General features: G+C 40.9%; 1 protein-coding gene across 6 annotated transcripts in view; it reads right to left on the bottom strand.

Annotated features, from left to right (window-relative positions):
- The window catches only part of tfap2b (transcription factor AP-2 beta), a 36,781-nt gene extending 28,608 nt beyond the window's left edge, over window positions 1-8,173 (bottom strand). For 3 of the 6 annotated variants that reach the window (XM_070884496.1, XM_070884497.1, XM_070884498.1), the window contains exons 1-2: window positions 4,600-4,626; window positions 3,084-3,533 (exon numbers count right to left, since the gene is read on the bottom strand). In XM_070884496.1, the coding sequence (XP_070740597.1) occupies window positions 3,084-3,533; window positions 4,600-4,626 (477 nt within the window). Of the gene's footprint in view, window positions 1-3,083; window positions 3,534-4,599; window positions 4,627-8,092 lie in introns of those variants that run through there. The other 3 variants (XM_070884494.1, XM_070884495.1, XM_070884492.1) reach the window with 2 other exon arrangements.
- Window positions 8,174-19,946: the final 11,773 nt, after the last annotated feature.

Genomic DNA, 19,946 nt, shown 5'->3' with positions numbered 1-19,946 from the left:
ATCACCGAACACGCCATGCTTTCTATAGAGTCTCCCGGTTCTATTTAGTTTTGCAATATTATATCCAATAAATGAACCTTGGTTCACAAATCGGACCGCCTGTATAATTAAAATTGTCCTAATTCAGTGAACGCGGCCGGCTCTCTTATTGCGATGTTTAAAAGGCAATGGGACTGAATTAGGCAAAACGTCTAAAGCTTTGAAAATAACGAGGTGCTTAGCTGTTCTCATTTTTATTAAACATTTTGCTAAATCTTAATCTGCTCGATTTTGAGAACTGGATGCACAAATAATGCTCTCTTTGGAGTTAACATTTCAAAGTGGCACGGAAGTTATTAGAGTTATAGCGGTTGAACTGTTATGGTAATTGGCTGTTATATATTCATTTCGGATCAATTCTGCCCTATAGAACAAGTATTTAATTCAACTGAACATATCAAATGTGAACTGCCATTCCATTCACACTGGCTGCACTCACACGGGCCATTTCTGTAATAATGAATGCAATTTTACTGCAAATGAATGCTTAGGAGATGAATCGACTTTGGCACCGCGGTAAATTATATTACTGATGCTGTGAAGTTCAGTGCTTATACAACATAATATCACCTTAGATTCGAAAAGAATCACATTAAAATGTTGATGACAGATATGTGTACATGCATCATTGTGGCATTGCCCATGATTAAATTTATGGCTGACGCTATTAGTCCTGAAGTGAAATCGCAAAACAATATTATAACTATAGCAAGCGCGCGGAGACGTTAATATAGTCTTATCCTGCATGCATAATTTTAAATTTGCAAAAAATATAGTAATGACAAATTACGTGCGCCTATCATAACAATGCAGTCAATGAATAAATGCATGGTTAAATGGTAGTCGTTCTGTAGTTAAAACATACAGCCTACTCCTATTTATGTAGTCCCCTGCTGAAACACGTACTCGAACACGCGCACGCAAAATGTCACGGAGAAGACAGCAATACAATAAGTGATCTTCATAGACCGTGGTTTGAAGCAATCAATAAATCTACATCATCGCCTCATTCGTTCAGACAGTAGCAGCTACCAAGTGAATGAGCTATAGAAGGACAGATGTCCACAACGACCTGAAATTTGTCCCCTGTGAACATTTGGAAGTGATAATATTCTTTTTGCATAAATCAGTGCGGCATTTATCATACTCCATTCTTCTTGCCACTTCATCTTACTAAAAAATGACTCGGTAACAATAGGAACAATCACGCCACACTTCTAACTTGCACTGATCACCGAGAACAGGATAGCGGCCAAGACCGTTACAGACTGCAGCGTTAAGCATTTTGTAAAGTCATGATTCGGTAGTGTCGTTATTTACATTTTAGTTAAGTAAAATATATTTATCTTCAGTGAAAGGGAAGAACCTGTTTGTCCCGTAACTTGTCACACAATTGAATGTCCCCAAAATTAATGTCTGGAGGATTTCATAAAAAGATCGGGGCACTAAAGTTACAAATTAAACGCACTCAGTTTGTGTCTGAATACCAGACTGATCCAAAACCAAACATTCAAGCGATTATTGCTATCTTCTGCAGTTAACAAACATGAACACGCAATTATTGTTTTTTTTTTAGATATACATGCTTTGCATCAACCAATTGTGAATTGAGAATTAAATGTGCACGATATCCTTTTCGTTCTACCTTTGTCCAAATGTTAAAAGGCTCTACATACACATTGGTTATCGAGAGAGCGGAATTGTAGACCACAGCGGCCATCTTTGTTTATGGCCAAGTACATGTTTTTCAAACATACTATTTCCTTTTTAAGTGTTTTAAATATATATATATATATAATTCAAGCTTCAATTGCTAATAATATTATTTTCCAACTCAGGTCAGTAATGTGTATACCAATCTCCACAAACTTGGTAACCTTTCATACACAAAAAGACAATTATTTGAGCAAATGCGACACAATAACAGGACTCCAGACGCAATACATAGATTTCATGGGATAGGTACGGATTTTAGGGTCATTAAAGTACCAATTTTCAGAATGTTATCTTACATACTCTCTATAATTCCCAAATTCTACATATGTACACCCATACACAGTATTGCAAATAAATTAATATCTATTTAATCAAAAATGGTATAAGATAATTTGTTACAACTATCAACTAGACGGTACTGGTTCCTGAATGCTATCCCGAATTACTAGTAAACTAGAGGAAGTCCAATAGTTCATACTTTGTGTGCTCAGTGAACGCCCACTCCTTTCCACACCCACCGCCCATTATAGGTTTGTAGCAACTTAGCAGACTATAATTTCACACAGGCTCTAATTCTGCATCAAATCTCATCAAATCTAATTGTACAACTACTGTTTTATTTCATTTATTTACTATGAAATCGATTCACCAAAATAAATTGAGATAACGATACAAATGGATTAGATGCAGGAAATCATTTTATTGCAGTTAAATGCACATTAGAAAATGGAACATCATCATTCATATTCCAATATGATTTCCTCTCTGGGGACTAGTTCTGATAAGCGAAGACAATTTTGTGGCCGCCTGAGTATTGATTTAACAGAAACAGGTTCTGTACTAATGGTAGAGGGAACTATATGTATGTAGTGTAGACTGTAAAGAGAGCGTTGATAATTTGCACCTCACACTGGGTTCCAGGTGCTGCTCTCCTAATGGAGTGCGACTTAATCTGGAACATATCAATGATATTGGCCTTTATAATAACTTATGACCGAAAGTAGTACCAATCAACCATGTAATGGGTTCGATCAATAAAAGTTTATAGCTTCAATCACTATTATAGTGAACAGTTTTGTATTTCTTCAAGATATAAGTTAATAATTTGGCATACTGGCTCTTTCTGTCGCTATATGCAATGGGATAAAGGTTGGAAGTCAAAGATGACAAAATGTTTGACGTGCTGTCGTAATATTAGACTATGAATAGCACCTTTCCAGCGAAACAACTAACGTGCAACTTTCATAACGCAGTGGGCAACTTTGCAATACAATCTACATAAAAAACTGTAGACTAACTAGAATGCAATTTCAATATTGCAGTCTCACCTGGATGTCTTCCAGTCCATGATGGCTGATACTATGGAGAGACAGGCTGTCTCCCATCCCCGAATCGAGTCCATGAGCAGAGTGGACAAGCACGTCTGGCCGCCGCACGCCGGGGTAATCCCGGCGATGGTCGAGCCCTGTGATCTGGGGCAGAACCCGGGGCTGGTGTAGAAGGCTGGGCTCGGCACCCACGTCCTGCCGCTGCCTCTGCTGCCAGGGATGCTGCTGGGGTTGGTGCAGGGCGTTCAGGGAGTAGGGATCGTTGACGTGCGTGTAAGGATCCTGGCTCTGGTGGTAAGGGAGAGGTTGGTAAGGAGGAGGGAAATAAGGTGGCTGGAAGTCCGACGTCGGGGTGTGAGAGAGCGGAGGAGCCGTTGAGTAGTGTCCCTGGGAGACCGACCCGAGTTGGGACAGCCTCGAACTGTGGCTGTTAACTCCATCGTGCCGGTCCTGCAAAGAAGAAACAAGAGGACTTACTTTCAATATTGTTTAATTGGATGTATTTCCAATGTATTCTATGTTCACGAAAATAAAGAGCATATAACGTGCGCAATGAAAAGGAACGATGAACACTGTTTCAAAAAAGACGCTCTTAAATTATTGTCTAATTATTTAACAAAGGCAGCAGAATGATGAAAAGCAATGCGATCAAATCAGGAAAACGTTGCAGAGTAAACGTAGCCTAAAAAAGGCGGAAGCAAAACGCATGGAAATGTTCAAACGTCGTGATGGAATAATAAAGGTAATTTGCAATATTGGGAGAGAAAATAAACTGGAACAGGCGTCAACACAATCGCAAACAGCCGCTTTATGGCAGGCATCCTTTTAAATGTTTAACAAGGACTGTTCATTTAACACAAGAACGGTGGGTCTGGTCTGGTAAGTTAGGAACTCGAATCAGAGCAAACATCAATTACAAACAAATGCTTAAAAATAAATATGATAACATCAAGTGTCGCACAAATTAATTCGTTGCTAACCCATACACGGGTTAATGGAAAGGAGGAGGGGAGGAAGGAGCTTTCCAATACACCTTTATATTTTATATTACACATAATATGAAATGATGTGAAATAGGAAACCCCTCTCCACATACACACACGTATAAAAGTTCAGACAGGAAGGAAAATAAAGAAACGAGCAGACGTTTGCACACGCGGATTGTTAAAAACAGAAAAATATATAGGCGATGTCGCAATGAAAATGCGAAATAAAGGAAAAGGCTGCAGTTGGACATTGCAACTGTATCGGGAAAGTCGCCTCGATTATGACAAAAAAACAGTCAGAGTTGAGAGTGGAATGTCAAGTAAACCAAGCAACATCTTTAACTAAAATTGAAACTCAAATCGCCAAAAGCTATGGAGCGCAGTTGAAAGTTTTAGCCCAGTGACGCGTCCATCTAAACCCGATTAGATAACAATACAAAGAGAGAAAGAGCCTGCAATTATGGACTAAATTATAAAGCCATCGGCGTTTGGGGCGAAATGGGATTGTGTCGAGCACTGATCCGACTCACCATGGCTGTGTAAGTGTGGACTAACATCTGTAGTAAATCTGATCACAGACCATCAACCAGAAGGGGTGAGAGACTGCAGGGAAAGACGCTCGATAGCCTGAAGTATCTCCAAAACTATATCCATCAAAATTGGTCAAAAAGAGGGCAAATGCTGTATATTTTTTATCTCCAGCTTCACAACCAGTGCTCCCCTCTCCAAGGCAAGGTGCTGACTGTTCACATCCCTCTCTGCCACTCTACACCGCCTCATAATAATTGATATTCATGACTATTAATATTACACGAATACTTAAAGGAAGAATGGTGGCAAATCGAGCGTGAAGCAGCCAGCGAGCGCTCCCCTACTATTGTAAATGACGTTCATTCAGACGAGAATTACTAGATGTAATCAGACAAGGGGGGGTGGGGGCGGGGGGCGGTCAGCAGCACCGCGGCCAGGCTTTTGGGCAGAAGAAAAGTTTTGTAGAAAAATAGCCAGACAACTAGAAGGTCGGAGTCCAGTCCGATCAGCAAATGGGCTGTCTTAAAGGAACAGCACCCTTGGTTTGCCTTTGTTCAGTATAAATGTCTAGGTGCCAGCGTTCTCTTTAACATTGCCCAACCTTTCAGACCGGTTGCACGTAGGCGCCTTCTCCAGCCATACACGCTGCAAAGTTTAGCTTTTTTTGCTTTTGCTTATGTTTTTTTACGTTTCATATAGAGCTAGCGAGCAACAGTGGAGTTTTGCAATGCCTTCGTTTCCTTAACTATTTTCGGACCAAATTTCGTTAGCAGCATTTCGGGAGCAAAAAAAAAACTGCACTTTATTGAGCTGGCAACGCTTTCGAAGCAGTAATCCTGCGTGTCTTTTCTTTTAAAACAAACTTTTAACTTCAAATATTAAAACGTGAATTTGGAGAAAGGCATTCCCATGAAAGAGCAGTTACCACTTCACATCAACTCAGCCGGCCTCCTAAAACCAATGCACAGTGCCATAGAATTCCACCCCCGATAACATCGAAGCCACTTTGTCCCTCTGGCAACACGAAGTTGATCTTATCAGAGATACACTTAAATAAACTACCTCTCGCATCTTTAATGTTACACAGTATCTGTCACGTGGTACTGGCAGAAAAAAAAACTTAAGAGAAAAGCGAATAGATTGAACGAAAACAATACTTTGGCATGTTGATAGATTATAAAGAGCAGTGCCTGCCGCCAATCTCTTTTTTAGAGTGCAATAGATAGAAATTCCTGTGCGTTTTAGTATAAAACCAAATACATGGAACCCGACAGAATCATCACAAGTGTGTGAGTGGGAGACGTCAGACATTTTGCAAATTGCTTTTGAAAGAATCTGCCGCCAAAGCTTTCTTTGTTATCACAGTCCGTGATCTAAGGCGTTGCAAATCCAGTCCTCTCGCTCCCCTACGTTATCTCACTGATGTTTTAATAAAGTCCCCCTTTCCTGCCGCCAGCTGTAAAACATTTACCAGGGTTTCTGTAAAGACCCTTGAAGTTTACGGAGCTGGTGCAAGCCAGAGGGGCAAGTTTGGGTGTATTTTTTTTTTGGGGGGGGGGGCAGTTGTGTGATACTTGTTCCGGGTTACTGTCGAACCCGTTGGACTGGCTTGTACGGCCCTTGTTTAAAAATTCAATTCCTTTCCCTCACATCAGTTGCCTCGACTTGTCCCTGCAATCCCACCATATTTTCATGACTACCTTAAAAAGTTCGAAATGTTCCACTGACAGGAATTTAAAATGATTGGGACCTGTTCTCAATGAACCCTGTGTGTATCCAAACGCACGGTATTCACTCACTATCCGCCGGCGAAATACATTTCAGATAAATGAATATTTGTATTTGTATTTTTTAAGTTGGGGGTTCCATTCATGTTTGGGGCAATCAGAGCCCAAAGGGGATTCTGTATTTCAACTGAATCAAGGGAACTTAACGTGACCAGCGCAAATGCTCTCTCAAAATAAATTACTGTTTAAATTAATTAAATTATGGCTGATGATAAAAGTTTATTGTGCGGTAGTTTACATTCAAGGGTAAGCCATTTAAATGTATTTGGCTATCCAATTATTTATGAATCATTAAACAGTTTCGACATTTTAACAGTATGGCATTAAACAAATCGGGAAATATGATTTCATTCGTACAAACACTTGATAATTAAAAGTTTGATCTTAAAGAAAAATAGACATAAGGGTCTTTTAACAACTCGGTTAAAAGAAAACAGTAAAGTAAAGTGTCTACGGTTGTGTAAAAAATGAAGTATTATTGTACTTCAATGAGGCTGCATAGATCTGATCAGAAATTGACAGCGTTTTCTGATAAACGAATGGAAAACAAACAGCGATAAAGTTAAATTGACTTATACTAGCTTGTATTGAAATTCTGTCGCAAATCCTTCGGATTTTGCCAGCTTGCGGTTGATAATTAGCCTGACGAGAGCCTTGAGAGCGGAGACATTTGTGGCTCTATGGAGGGCGGCTACCCGCCGGGCTGCTCTAAAGGGTCCGTAAGCAGCACGTTGGCATCAATTCATCAGCCTTTTTACTCTCTTCCATAAGCCATTTTCTGGGCTCTTTGTGTATTGTTATGCTAGTCACTTAATTCAACAAACCATTCCGGGAACACATTATGAAACCTTTTCAAACGCGTGCTATTTGTCTTAACTTTTATGTGGTGTAAGCTCTTTATAAAACCAGTTACCTTTTCCGCTTCTTCCTCACCAATGACAATTGTTTGGACTGCTAGTTCCATGCAAAATACAACGCTGACATCATTTATCTCCAATCTCTCTTTCACATTTATGGCTGCACTCATGTACATATATATATATATATATATATAAACACCCCCTTTCCCTGATTCTTCCCATAAATTAAAATGTGCCAATGTGTAAAGTGTGAGCTACAACTTAAAAAAAATATTAACCGGCTTCTAGAATTACTTGCTTACAGAACCTGACCTCTTGCAATTCCTAGCCTGACACCGTCTCACTTCACCGGCTGCGGGCAACAGGATTGAACACACACGACCTCCGAAACTGTCTCTAAAAATACACTTTATAATTTGCTAGCAATTACATTATCATAAGCAAACGGCTCGAGACCGGAACATAACCATCATTTCCAAGTTGACTTTCCAATAGCAATCTAGATACGCAAAACCAAGTAGACTGCCTACAAAATCGTCACCTGAACAAAAACCGCCCAAATATCCCCGATTGCCCGTTCACAAACAGGACAGAGCATATATAACACATTTTCGCCCTTATTTTATATCTTATGAAAATACTGAAATTGTCTCTGTATCAGAAGAGAATCTGACATTTCCGAGAGAGGCAAACATCTATTTAAACCCATTAATGCTAAATGCTTCATATCGTAAATGCTGCAAATTGCAATACTTATATCAGAGACATCAACACCCACAGGACTCCCGAAAGCCGTTCAATTTGTCCCAAGTACGAGAAACAAAACAATCCCCGCGGTTGCTCACCTCGTAGATGTCCTCGTATTTGACATTTTCCACAAGTTTCCAGAGCATGTTTGCAGTCTGGTCTTTAGAAGATGAGTGCATTCATGTGAAGAGCAGCTGTCTGCTTTCGCTCTCTCTCTCTCTCTCTCGCTCTCTCTCTTTCCTCCCACTCTAATGATCGACTTAATTGGAAAAAAAAGGGGAACCCAATCCGAGGCGAATTCCTGCAGCACCCTGTACGGTGACACTACTGCCTCAGCCCCCAAACAGGCACATTTACTGATTCAACAGTAACAGCCAAAGTTTAGCTCTAATCCGAAAAAACAAACTAAAGACAAGGGATTTACTTGTAATGAAAATCCCATCAATGCGGTGGGTTTAAAATCCTGTTACTGTCTATACGGGGTGTAAAACGTAAAATCAGTCTGTCTGTCTGTCTGTCTAGTTTTCTATCTATTTATATGTCTATCTATCTGAAACATGTACAGATAGAATATATGCATGTACAGTGCAATAAGAGGGCACACCTCCGCCTGCCTCTCCATCAATCTATCTCTCCCATTGGATGCACACCACCTCAGTAAAACTTACAATGGGAGTATATTGCATGTTTTAGTTCGTTCTGATCGACCAACTCTTCCTCAGTTTAGAAGGATGTACCACAATGTAAAATTAAAAATTACTCTTTAAAACCAAGATATTTACTAAAACCAAGCAGTCTGGCACTACTATTCTAAATGAATTGAATTAATGTTGTGTTTTTACGTTCTTGGCTTCCAGAACAATTCTCCAGCCATCAGTCATTTTGTTTCTGAATGAATAAATACATTTATTTTTAAAGTAGATAACTTATTTGAAATTCCCCTTTTAGCACATGTTATTCACAGTTACAGCTTCCAAATCAAATGAACCTACTGGTAACGAGAGTATTTTTTTTTGGGGGGTGCTGATTCATCACATATCAATATCATTTAAACGAATTACAGCGGGATCGAGAATGAATAATCCTCGTAGTTTTTCAATGGTATAATCATAAACAGCCGGTTCTGAAACAACAGCTAAACATATACACGCAGAATGTTGTAAGTTTGCGATTTGTGTTTGCAACTTTTCAAAGACGCAATGACAATACAACGGGAATCAATACTGTCAGCACAAATAGGTCACTTTTATCCGGGTTGGCAACAACTCTCCGAAAGGTTTCTGGTTAATATTAGAACAAATTGCGTGCTTACATTTGACCACTGTGTTCAAAACACGGATGTCTTTTTTTATGTTTATTGGTGGTTACACAAACATAAAATAAAAGTTCAACGAGGCAATATATGTATATATTACCGCATAGCATTACTTTACTTAATTTCTACACAGAACACATACAATTTGGCCGATGTAGTTTAATATTTAATTGCATATATTCTTCCTATGCAGTCATACATACTAAATACTTCTTCATACTAAATACACATCGGGCATGGATATATATCTCGGCAAATATAGAAGAGGAAGAAACAGATGGCCATAAGTAGATACAAGATGTGCGGATAGATGGACGATAAGTAGATTTTAATTGCCAACCGTGTGAAGTTATTATTCTTTTTCCTTTAGATTATTATGGATAGACGGAGATAAAGTGATAACATATAGATAGCTTCAGTCAGAGGAGATATAGGTAGGTGGGTGAGTGGATAGATATATAGGCGACAGATAGTAGACGGATATAGAATAAGTCAGATCGGTAGCACAATTACAAAATAGAACGCCATTAGTGCAAATCTTTTGGAGGACATAGTGGTTCCAAAATTAACATAAATGAGAAGCGAAGTTCCAGAGTTTCAATATTTGGAAACAATTATCGTTGCCAAAGCTAATTCATAAGTTAAAAGAAACTGTACCGAAACTCAATGTGATTGATTGGCCATGGCTGGGTTGCGATCATTTAATGATGAAATGATTTTACTGGAGCCGGGGAGGGTGTGTGAAGCCTGGGGTTATGCCCGGTTCCACCGCTCCATCAATAAACCCAACAGCTGCTTCTATCAGCTGATCTTTTCGCACAAAAGAGCGTTCAAATTGAATTGCACGTTATTATGAAAGTAACCAAGCTATTGCCTACATCAATAATGTCAATAACAGGTATGTTTCTTTGTAACCAAGAATATCTAATATACCGAAATACAGTCATTCCAACTCGAGATTCTGCCTCAAAGTAAATCAGCAGGGACCTGAGCATCAGGGATGGCCTCGCAGTTCTTTATACAAATGGATCAAACTCTTATGCTAGTCTCGATGTTTACGATTAATACTATAAATTGTATTAAAGGCGAAGAATGCAATGTATATAACATGGCAATGTATGAATATTAACAGATTGATTTTAATTCTTGATATGTGCTGTAGTGGTCGCTCCTACGGTTCAATTTAACTGGTATGTTTTACACTTTAATTTTTAATGTCCTTAATTTATATTTGATCCAAGTAATTTCACAAAGGATCTTCTCCAAAGTGTTGCGTTGTATTGCCCGTCACCCCTTTCTGCTGCCCGGAATTGAACTTTTCGAAAATGTGAACCGTTTCTGATTTTGTGCCGGAATAAAACGGAAACTCTGCTACCGCAACTTTTGCACACTGGAACGATGAAGCACGATTGAAGAAGCTTTAAGGGGCGATCCCGACTTTAAAATGAGCTGACACAACGGACCATGCGATTATATGTAGTTGCTCTGCCCTCTGTCGGATATTGGGTGTAAACACCAGACAGAACAGTAAAGTATTTCTGTATTCATTACATATTATTGGAAAATATTTCACCCCCACCCCCCGCCCCCTGTGGGAAAGCAAATAAAACCAAGCTACTAATACCAATTCGAACATAATTTGATATTTTCCCATTTCAATCGGCATTTTAATTGTCAAAAGTGGGACGATTTGGCCCTCTCACATTTAATGTAGTCCATGTACCCTGTGGAAATATAGACTTGTTTCAGCGTGTTTCTAATTTGTGTTGTTTAAATAGAGATTATTAAAGTGCTTCAGCTGGTAATATTAACAAGAGGTTAACATAATTGGCCTCCGAACACAGAAGGAGATCAATCATTAATATAATTTAGATAAACACCCAGAGATACCAATAGGGATATATCATGAAGTTGAGTATTGTTGAATTATAAGACTGTGATATATAAAATAAAAAGAACGACTCACATTAAGATAGCGCCTTTCATGACCACCGGACATGTCAAAGTGCTTTACAGCCAATAAAGTACTTTTGAAGTGTAGTCACTGTGGTAATGTAAGAACATATTTGCATTCTCCTCTTATTTTCACTGGACAACCGCCACAGATGGCACAATAAACAGGCGCGTTGTTATTGGACTTTAAGTTGCTGTGTCTGAAATTGTTTTATACAATCTTTCAGGAACAGGTAGTGAAATCAGCACGTTTTTGTAAAATTGGACAATTGATGTGCGCCTGATATACTGTTACTATTGTGAAGAAGCTGGGCTGAAGGACTCGCTGTAACATAACTCGAAGATTCATATGGTCTGCTATTAAATTTAATTTTAGAGGCAGTATTAAACCAATTTTTATACAGGAAAGGGAATTCGCAACTGCACGCACAATCTTCACAATTGTTTGATTTTGAAGACTCCTATTATTAAAACATGAGGACATAAGAAATAGGAGCAGGAGTAGGCCATCCGGCCCCTCGAGCCTGCTCCACCATTTAATACAAACATGGCTGATCTGATCATGGATTCAGGTCCACTTCCCTGCCCACTCCCTATAACCCCTTATTCCCTTATCAGTTAAGAAACTGTCTATCTCTGTCTAAAATTTATTCAACGACCCAGCTTCCACTGCTATCTGAGGCAACGAATTCCACAGATTCCACCCTCTGAGAGAAGAAATTTCTTCACATCTCAGTTTTAAATGGGCTGCTCCTTATTCTAAGATTATGCCCCCTAGTTCTAGTCTCCACCATCAGTGGAAACATCCTCTCTGCATCCATCTTGTCAAGCCCCCTCATAATCTTATATGTTTCGATAAAATCACCTCTCATTCTTCTGAATTCCAATCAGTAGAGGCCCAACCTACTCAACCTTTCTTCATAAGTCAAACCCCTCATCTCTGGAAGCAACCTAGTGAACCTTCTCTGAACTGCCTCCAAAGCAAGTATATCCTTTCTTAAACATGAAAACCAAAACTGCATGCAGTATTCCAGGTGTGGCCTCACCAATACCTGGTATGACTGTATCAAGACTTACTTGGTTTTATACTCCATCCCCTTTGCAATAAAGGGCAGGATTCCGTTGGCCTTTCTGATCACTTGCTGTACCTGCATAATAACATTTTGTGTTTCATGCACAAGTACCTCCAGGTCCCACTGTAGGGCAGTGCTTTGCAATTCTTCTCCATTTAAACAATAACTTGCTCTTTGATTTTTTTCTGCCAAAGTGCATAACCTCATACTTTCCAACATTGTACTCCATCTGCCAAATTTTTGCCCACTCACTTAGCCTGTCTATATCCTTTTGCAGATTTTTTGTATCCTCACACGTTGCTTTTTCTCCCATCTTTGTATCATCAGCAAACTTGGCTATGTTACACTCAGTCCCTTTTTCCAAGTCATTAATATAGATTGTAAATAGTTGGGGTCCCAGCACTGAACCCTGCGGCACCCCACTAGTTACTGATTGGCAACCAGAGAATGAACCATTTATCCCGACTTTCTGTTTCCTGTCAGTTAGCCAATCCTCTAACTATGCTAATATATTACCCCCAACCCCGTGAACTTTTATCTTGTGCAGTAACCCTTTATGTGGCACCTTGTCAAATGCCTTCTGGACATCCAAATACACCACATCCACTGGTTCCCCTTTATCCACCCTGTTCGTTACATCCTCAAAGAATTGCAGCAAATTTGTCAAACGTGACTTTCCTTTCATAAATCCATGCTGACTCTGCCTGACTAAATTTTGTTTTTCCAAATATCCTGCTACTGCTTCTTTAATAATGGACTCCAACATTTTCCCTAACACAAATTTTATGCTAACTGATCTATAGTTTCCTGCTTTTTGTCTGCCTCCTTTTTTAAATAGGGCCATTACATTTACAGTTTTCCAATCTGCTGGGACCTCCCCAGAATCCAGGGAATTTTGGTAAATTACAACAAATGCATCCACTATTCCTGTCGCTACTTCTCTTAAGACCCTAAGATGGAAGCCATCAGGTCCAGGGGATTTATCTGCCTTTAGCCCCATTATCTTACTGAGTACCACCTTCTTAGTGATTGTGATTGTGTTAAGTTCCTCCCCCACCCCCACTATAGGCCCTTGACTATCCATTGTTGGGATATTGTTTGTGTTCTCTACCGTAAAGACTGATACAATTTATTTATTCAGAGTTACTGCCATCTCCATGTTCCTCATTATTAATTCCCCAGTCTCGTCCTCTAAGGGACCAACATTTACTTTAGCCACTCTTTTCCTTTTTATATACCTATAGAAATTCTTGCTATCTGTTTTTATATTTCATGCTCAATCTTCATTTTCGTAATCATTGTTTTAGTCATTCTTTGCTGGCTTTTAAAAGCTTCCCCATCTTCTGTTCTCCCACTAGTTTGGCTACTCTGTATGCCCTTGTTTTTAATTGGATACCATCCTTTATTTCTTTAGTTAACCATGGATGGCTATCTTTTCTTTTACACCCTTTACTCCTCACTGGAATATAATTTTCTTGAGAGTTGTGAAGTATTTTCTTAAATGTACTCCACTGTTCATTAACCATCCTACAATTTAATCTATTTTCCCAGTCCACTTTACCCAACTCTGCCCTCATACCTTTGTAGTCTCCTTTATTTAAGCTTAATACGCTGGTTTAAGATCCAACTTTCTCGCCCTCCATCTGAATTTGAAATTCAACCATGCTATGGTCACTCATTCCAAGGGGATTCTTTACTGGGAGATTGTTTATTAATCCTGTCTCATTACACAGGCCCAGATCTACAATAGCCTGCCCCCTGGTTGGATCCGTTACATACTGCTCAAGGAACCCGTCTACAAATTCTTCCTCAAGACTACCCTGACCAATTTGATTTGCCCAATCAATATGGAGGTTAAAATCACCCATGATTATTGCTGTTCCGTTTTTACAAGCCCCCACTATTTCCTGATTTATACTCCAACCAACAGATTTGCTTCTGTTAGGGGATCTATTGACTACGCCTACTTGTTAAACAACTACTTGTTAAACTTGTTAAAGTGGAGGAAGTGCACCCAGGAGGGCGCTGTGCACATCGAGTCTCATTGCCGAGAGCATGCAGAAACCAAGCGCAGGCAGCGGAAAGAGCATGCGGGAAACCAGTTCCACCCCTCCTTTCACTCAATGACTATCTGTCCCACCTGTGACAGGGACTGCGGTTCTCGTAACAGACTGTTCAGCTACCTGAGGACTCATTTTTAGAGTGGAAGCAAGACTTCCTCGATTTCAAGGGACTGCCTATGATGATGACTTGTTAAACTATCTTTCCCCTCAATATATACACATTTTACGACAACTCATATATTCAAAATTAGCCACTCTGTGTAGTAGGACTGAAGTATGCAAGGACCTTCAATTACTAATCCCAGTTATAAAATGCGGCCGACACCCACTCAGTTTACCCATTCAGTCAGGATTTTCATTTGAACTTTACAAACCCTATAGCGTTCACATCTTGCACGTTTGGTTGGAATGTAGATTTGTATTTTACAGTTGTGCTTTTCTTTAAGAAAGTTGTCCCGGATCCGAACAACTAACTGCAATTTGCCTTTCACGGACAGCAAATAAATAAACCAACTTTAACTAAGGGTTAATTCACATATTTATTCACAATAGCGCCATCGTGTGGAGTCTATGGAGAAACACAAGTTAAAATCTTTATCCATGATTCTTCCACATTTTAAAATTAATAGATCTTAATCTCCCCATGAAATGATTTATTTCCTATAGCTTTAATATAATCAACAAAATACTCCAACCAAATCATCATTCCCTTTAGTGCAGTTGTAAATTTTATTTTGCTGCATAGTGGTTTCAGCTTGGCAGTGATACATAAGAACATAAGAAATAGGAGCAAGAATAGCTAACTGAACCCTCGAGCCTGCTCCGCCATTTAATAAAATCATGGCTGATCTCATCATGGACTCAGCTCCACTTCCTTGCTCACTCCCCATAAACCTTTATTCTCTTATCGCTCAAAAATCTGTCTATCTCCGCCTTAAATATATTCAATGACCCAGCCTCCACAGCTCTCTGAGGCAGAGAATTCCATAGATTTACAACCCTCTGAGAGAAACAAACTCATCTCAGTTTTAAATGGGCGGTCCCTTATTCTGAGACTATGTCCCCTAGTTTTATTTTCCCTTATGAGTGGAAATATCCTCTCTCATCCACCTTGTCTAGCCCCCTCATTATCTTATATGTTTCAATAAGATCACCTCTCATTCTTCTGAACTCCAATGTGTATAGGCCCAACCTACTCAACCTATCTTCAGGTCAACCCCTCATCCCTGGAATCAACCTAGTGAACCTTCTCTGAACAGCCTCCAATGCAAGTATATCCTTCCTTAAATACGGAGACCAAAACTGTACACAGTACTCCAGGTGTGGCCTCACCAATACCCTGTACTTCTCTGCTTTTATACTCTATCCCCCTTGAAATAAAGGCCAACATTCCATTTGCCTTCCTGATTACTTGCTGTACCTGCATACTCAGTTTTTGTGTTTCATGCACAAGGGACCCCCATGTCCCTCTGTACTGCAGCACTTTTCAATTTTTCTCCATTCAAGTTATAATTTGTTTTTCAATTTTTTCTGCCAAAGTGGAAAACCTCACATTTTCCCACATTATATTCCATCTGCCAAATGTTTGCCCACTCACTTAGCCTGTCTATAACCCTTTGCAGATTTTTTATGTTCTCCTCACACTTCGCTTTCCCATCTAATTTTGTATCTTCAGCAACCTTGGCAACATTACTCGGTCCCTTCATCCAAGTCATTAATATAGATTGTAAATAGTTGAAGCCCCAGCACTGATCCCTGCGGCACCCCACTAGTTACTACTTGCAAACCGGAAAATTACCCATTTATCCCGACACTCTGTTTTCAGTTAGTTAACCAATCCTTTATCCATGCTAATATATTACCCCCAACCCCGTGAAGTTTATCTTGTGCTGTAATCTTTTATGTGGCACCTTATCGAATGCCTTCTGGCAATCCAAATACACCACATCTACTGGTTCCCCCTTATCCACCACGTTCATTACATCCTCAAAGAATGCCAGCAAATTTGTCAAACATGATTTCCCTTTCATAAAACCATGTTGACTCTGCTTGATTGGATTATGTTTTACCAAATGACCTGTTACAGCTTCCGTAATAATGGACTTCAGCATTTTCCCAATGACAGATGTTAGGCTAGCTGGTCTATCGTTTCCTGCTTTTTGTCTGCCTCCTTTTTTAAATAGGGGCGTTATATTTGCTGTTTTCCAATTCGCTGGAATCGCCGCAGAATCCAGGGAATTTTGGTCACAACCAATGATCCACTATCTCCGCAGCCACTTCTTCTAAGACCCTAGGATGTAAGCCATCAGGTCCAGGGGATTTGTCCACATTAGTCCCATTATTTTACCGAGTACTACTTCTTTAGTGATTGTGATTGTATTACATTCCTCCCTCCCTATCGCCCTTTGATTATCCACTATTGGGATGTTTTTAGTGTCTTCTACTGTGAAGACTGATGCAAGATATTTGTTCAATGTCTCTGCCATTTCCCTGTTCTCCGTTATTAATTCCCCAGTCTCATCCTCTAGGGGACCAACATTTACTTTAGCCACTCTTTTCAAAACACAAAACATAATTGCAAACAAACCAGGGTCAGTTTGGCATTTGCACTGCCTGCGAGACTACCTCATAGCCAATGCAAAATGGTGCATTCTCACGCCATCTTAGTTTTTCACTTGTCCTAATTGAACTGCAACCAGCTGAAGTCAAACTTTTACATTCTAAAAATAAAGTTTACAATGTTTACATCAACTTGCATTTATCCAGCACCTTTAATATAGAAAAATGTCCCAAGACACTCTACAGAAGCACAGTAAAGAAAGGTCATCAAGTCAAAGAGGAAAGACTGAAGGATAATTGAAGCTTGGTCACAGAGATGGGTTTTAAGAATGTTCTTCAAGAAAAACCAGGAGTTGCAGGAAGAGAGGGGTTTAGAGGAAAATTCCTGAGAGTGGGACCTAGGTAGCTGAAAGCACAGCAGGCACTGAGGATTGATGGAAGAGGGACTGCACAATAATCCAGTCAGATGATCAGAGAGTTACAGAGAAAGGGAGGCGGCGAGGCCATGAAGAGCTTGAAACAAAAGACAGAGAGTTTTAAAGTTGGACACATAGGACAAAATCTTCCGAGCCCTGCAAGTGCAGGTTTGGAGGTGGGCCCGCTGTCAAAATGGCCAAGATTGACAGCGGGTCAGGATCCCACTCTGAACCAGCATCAGTGCCCTTGACAAAAATCTCACCTTGATCCTCAGAATCCCACCACGATCAGCCCCAACACCAACATCACTAAACACACCAGCATCACCACCAACAACACCAACCTTCTCCGCAATCACCTGATGCTGCACAGGACACAGGGTATCAGCACCCGACCATGTTGCTACCTGGGAGGCCAGGGATAGCCTCACCATGGATATATTTACGTCACTTGACGCTGCACACCCTGGCTGCCACATGATGCAGCAGGTTGGCAACATCCAACACCAACACCATAAAGCATCGCTGCAATGTCCAACCCATTCCTTTCACACTCAACACCATTGTAGGGGGTACCCTTATGTCTCATCATTCATTACAACACACTAAGCCACTTCCAAAGGTGCCCACAAATCTGTCCAAGAATGTAAAGTGCAGAAAATAAAGATTTCAATGTTTGACAACCCATCAACATGAACTTTACATGAACATTGGCTAAAGGACCCAAGTGTCTACCCTTGTGTGTTGTTAGTTGGTTTGGTTGGACAGGATGAGGGTGAGTGTGAGGGGTGGCTCGTGAGATGGGGGTGTGATAATGTAGATAGAGAGAGAAAGGGATGGTTGGAGGTGCAAGGTAAGTTGCTGTTTGTAAGGATATGCAGGAGTAGGGTAAGGAAGGCAGAGTGATGTGGATGGGATGAGTAACACAGCAGGATGAGGTTGAGCGCGGCTTTGCAGTAATGTTTCATGATCTACTAAGATCATTGAAAGGTTTGCGCCACTGCAGCCAGGTTCTCCTGACGACATCCCCGCTTGTGCCCTCCTGTGCAATGTGCAACCAGGCTGGGTTTGTGTCCAGGAGAGGTCTCTTCCACCCATTGGAAGGGAAGAGGACCTCCCTGCGTGCTGTGATGATGGGAGAGGTTTGGTGCAGCTATGCACCTCTGTGCAGAACTTGTCAGTGTTTGCAGTAGCTCAAAGCTGCAGAATACCGACAGAAGAACTGTCAAAAGCAATATGTGCATGATCCTTTAAGGAAACTGGCTGATGATGTGCCATCAAATTACATCATCAGACTGGCTTCCTGTTAATTGGCTGGGAACTCAGCAGTGTGGCCTTAACAAGCCCAATCAACGGAAGATTTTGTACAGAGGACGGGATGGAGTCGGGAACGGCTTTCCCACATGCCACCAATGCCGGCCACACCCAACTCGCCATGGGTGACGAAGTCGCAGCCATTAGGCGAGTGGAAGCCAATATAGGTCAATGAAGAACTGAAGTGATGGGCAAGTGGGACTAGGTGCTGGATAGGATTCTGGCAGCACAGCTTTGGTTCAGCTAAAGTTTATAGATGGCTGAGGATGGGAGATAACCAGAAGCACACTGCAGCAATTTAGTCTGGAGTTGTCAAAGGCATTAACATGGGCAGCAGCAGATGGGTTGAGGTAGGAGTGGAGGACAACAATTTTATGGAGGTAGGGTTAGGCTGATTTCCGATGGAGAGGAGTGTGGACAGTCTGGTTCAGCCTGAGACAGTGGCCAAGGAAGGGAATGGAGTCATTGGTGAGGGTATGAATTTTGAGGCAGGGGCCGGAAATAATGACTTCAGGCTTCTCTCTATATATACCTGTCGGCAATTGTAACTCTTTCACAACTATAAGTTGGACAAACAATTAAATAATGCAGAGGAAGTGGCGGGGTTAAGAGAGGTGTTAGAAGACTAGAGCTGGGAGTCATCAGTGTGCACATAAACCCTGACCACATGTCTGTGGATGATGTTGCCAAGGGGCTGTATGTAAATGAGGAAGAGGAGGGGCCAAGGACAGATGCTTGAATCACTCCTGAGATGATGATGCAGGGTGGGAAGACAAACCATTGCTAGAGATGCTTTAGCAACAATTGATAATACTGAAACTAAAGTGATGATTCAGTACTCCTCTATGGTGAATCGCAATTGGAGGCAGCAATAAAAGAGCAAGGGCACAAAATGTACCCTGGGTAAGTGACTTCAATGTCTAACACTGGCTGAGTTCTGAAAGAAAGGGGGATGAAATTGCCCTGTGCCCCAATCGGGGGTGGTAATCTTCGGGGCCGAGACTTTTATCGCCTGTCCGGAATGCCCGCCCCTGACGTGGAATTGGGCCTTACGCCCATAAAAGGAAGCAAAGCGCTGTCTCTGGCACATGGCTCCCTTTGAGGGGTGCTCCCAGGGCGGTAGCACAGTGCTGAGTTCAGCCATTGGGTCAGCAGGGACGCGATTGACTGGGCCAGTGGCACGGCACCCAAAATGGTGTGCCGGGCTGCATGATGGCGGACCGGTCGATGCAAGGGCCGCCAAAATAAAATGGCAGCCC

Source organism: Pristiophorus japonicus, chromosome 7 (assembly GCF_044704955.1).
Source record: "Pristiophorus japonicus isolate sPriJap1 chromosome 7, sPriJap1.hap1, whole genome shotgun sequence".
In the NCBI taxonomy this organism is placed as follows: domain Eukaryota; kingdom Metazoa; phylum Chordata; class Chondrichthyes; family Pristiophoridae; genus Pristiophorus; species Pristiophorus japonicus.
This window is presented reverse-complemented; position numbering and strand designations above follow the sequence as displayed.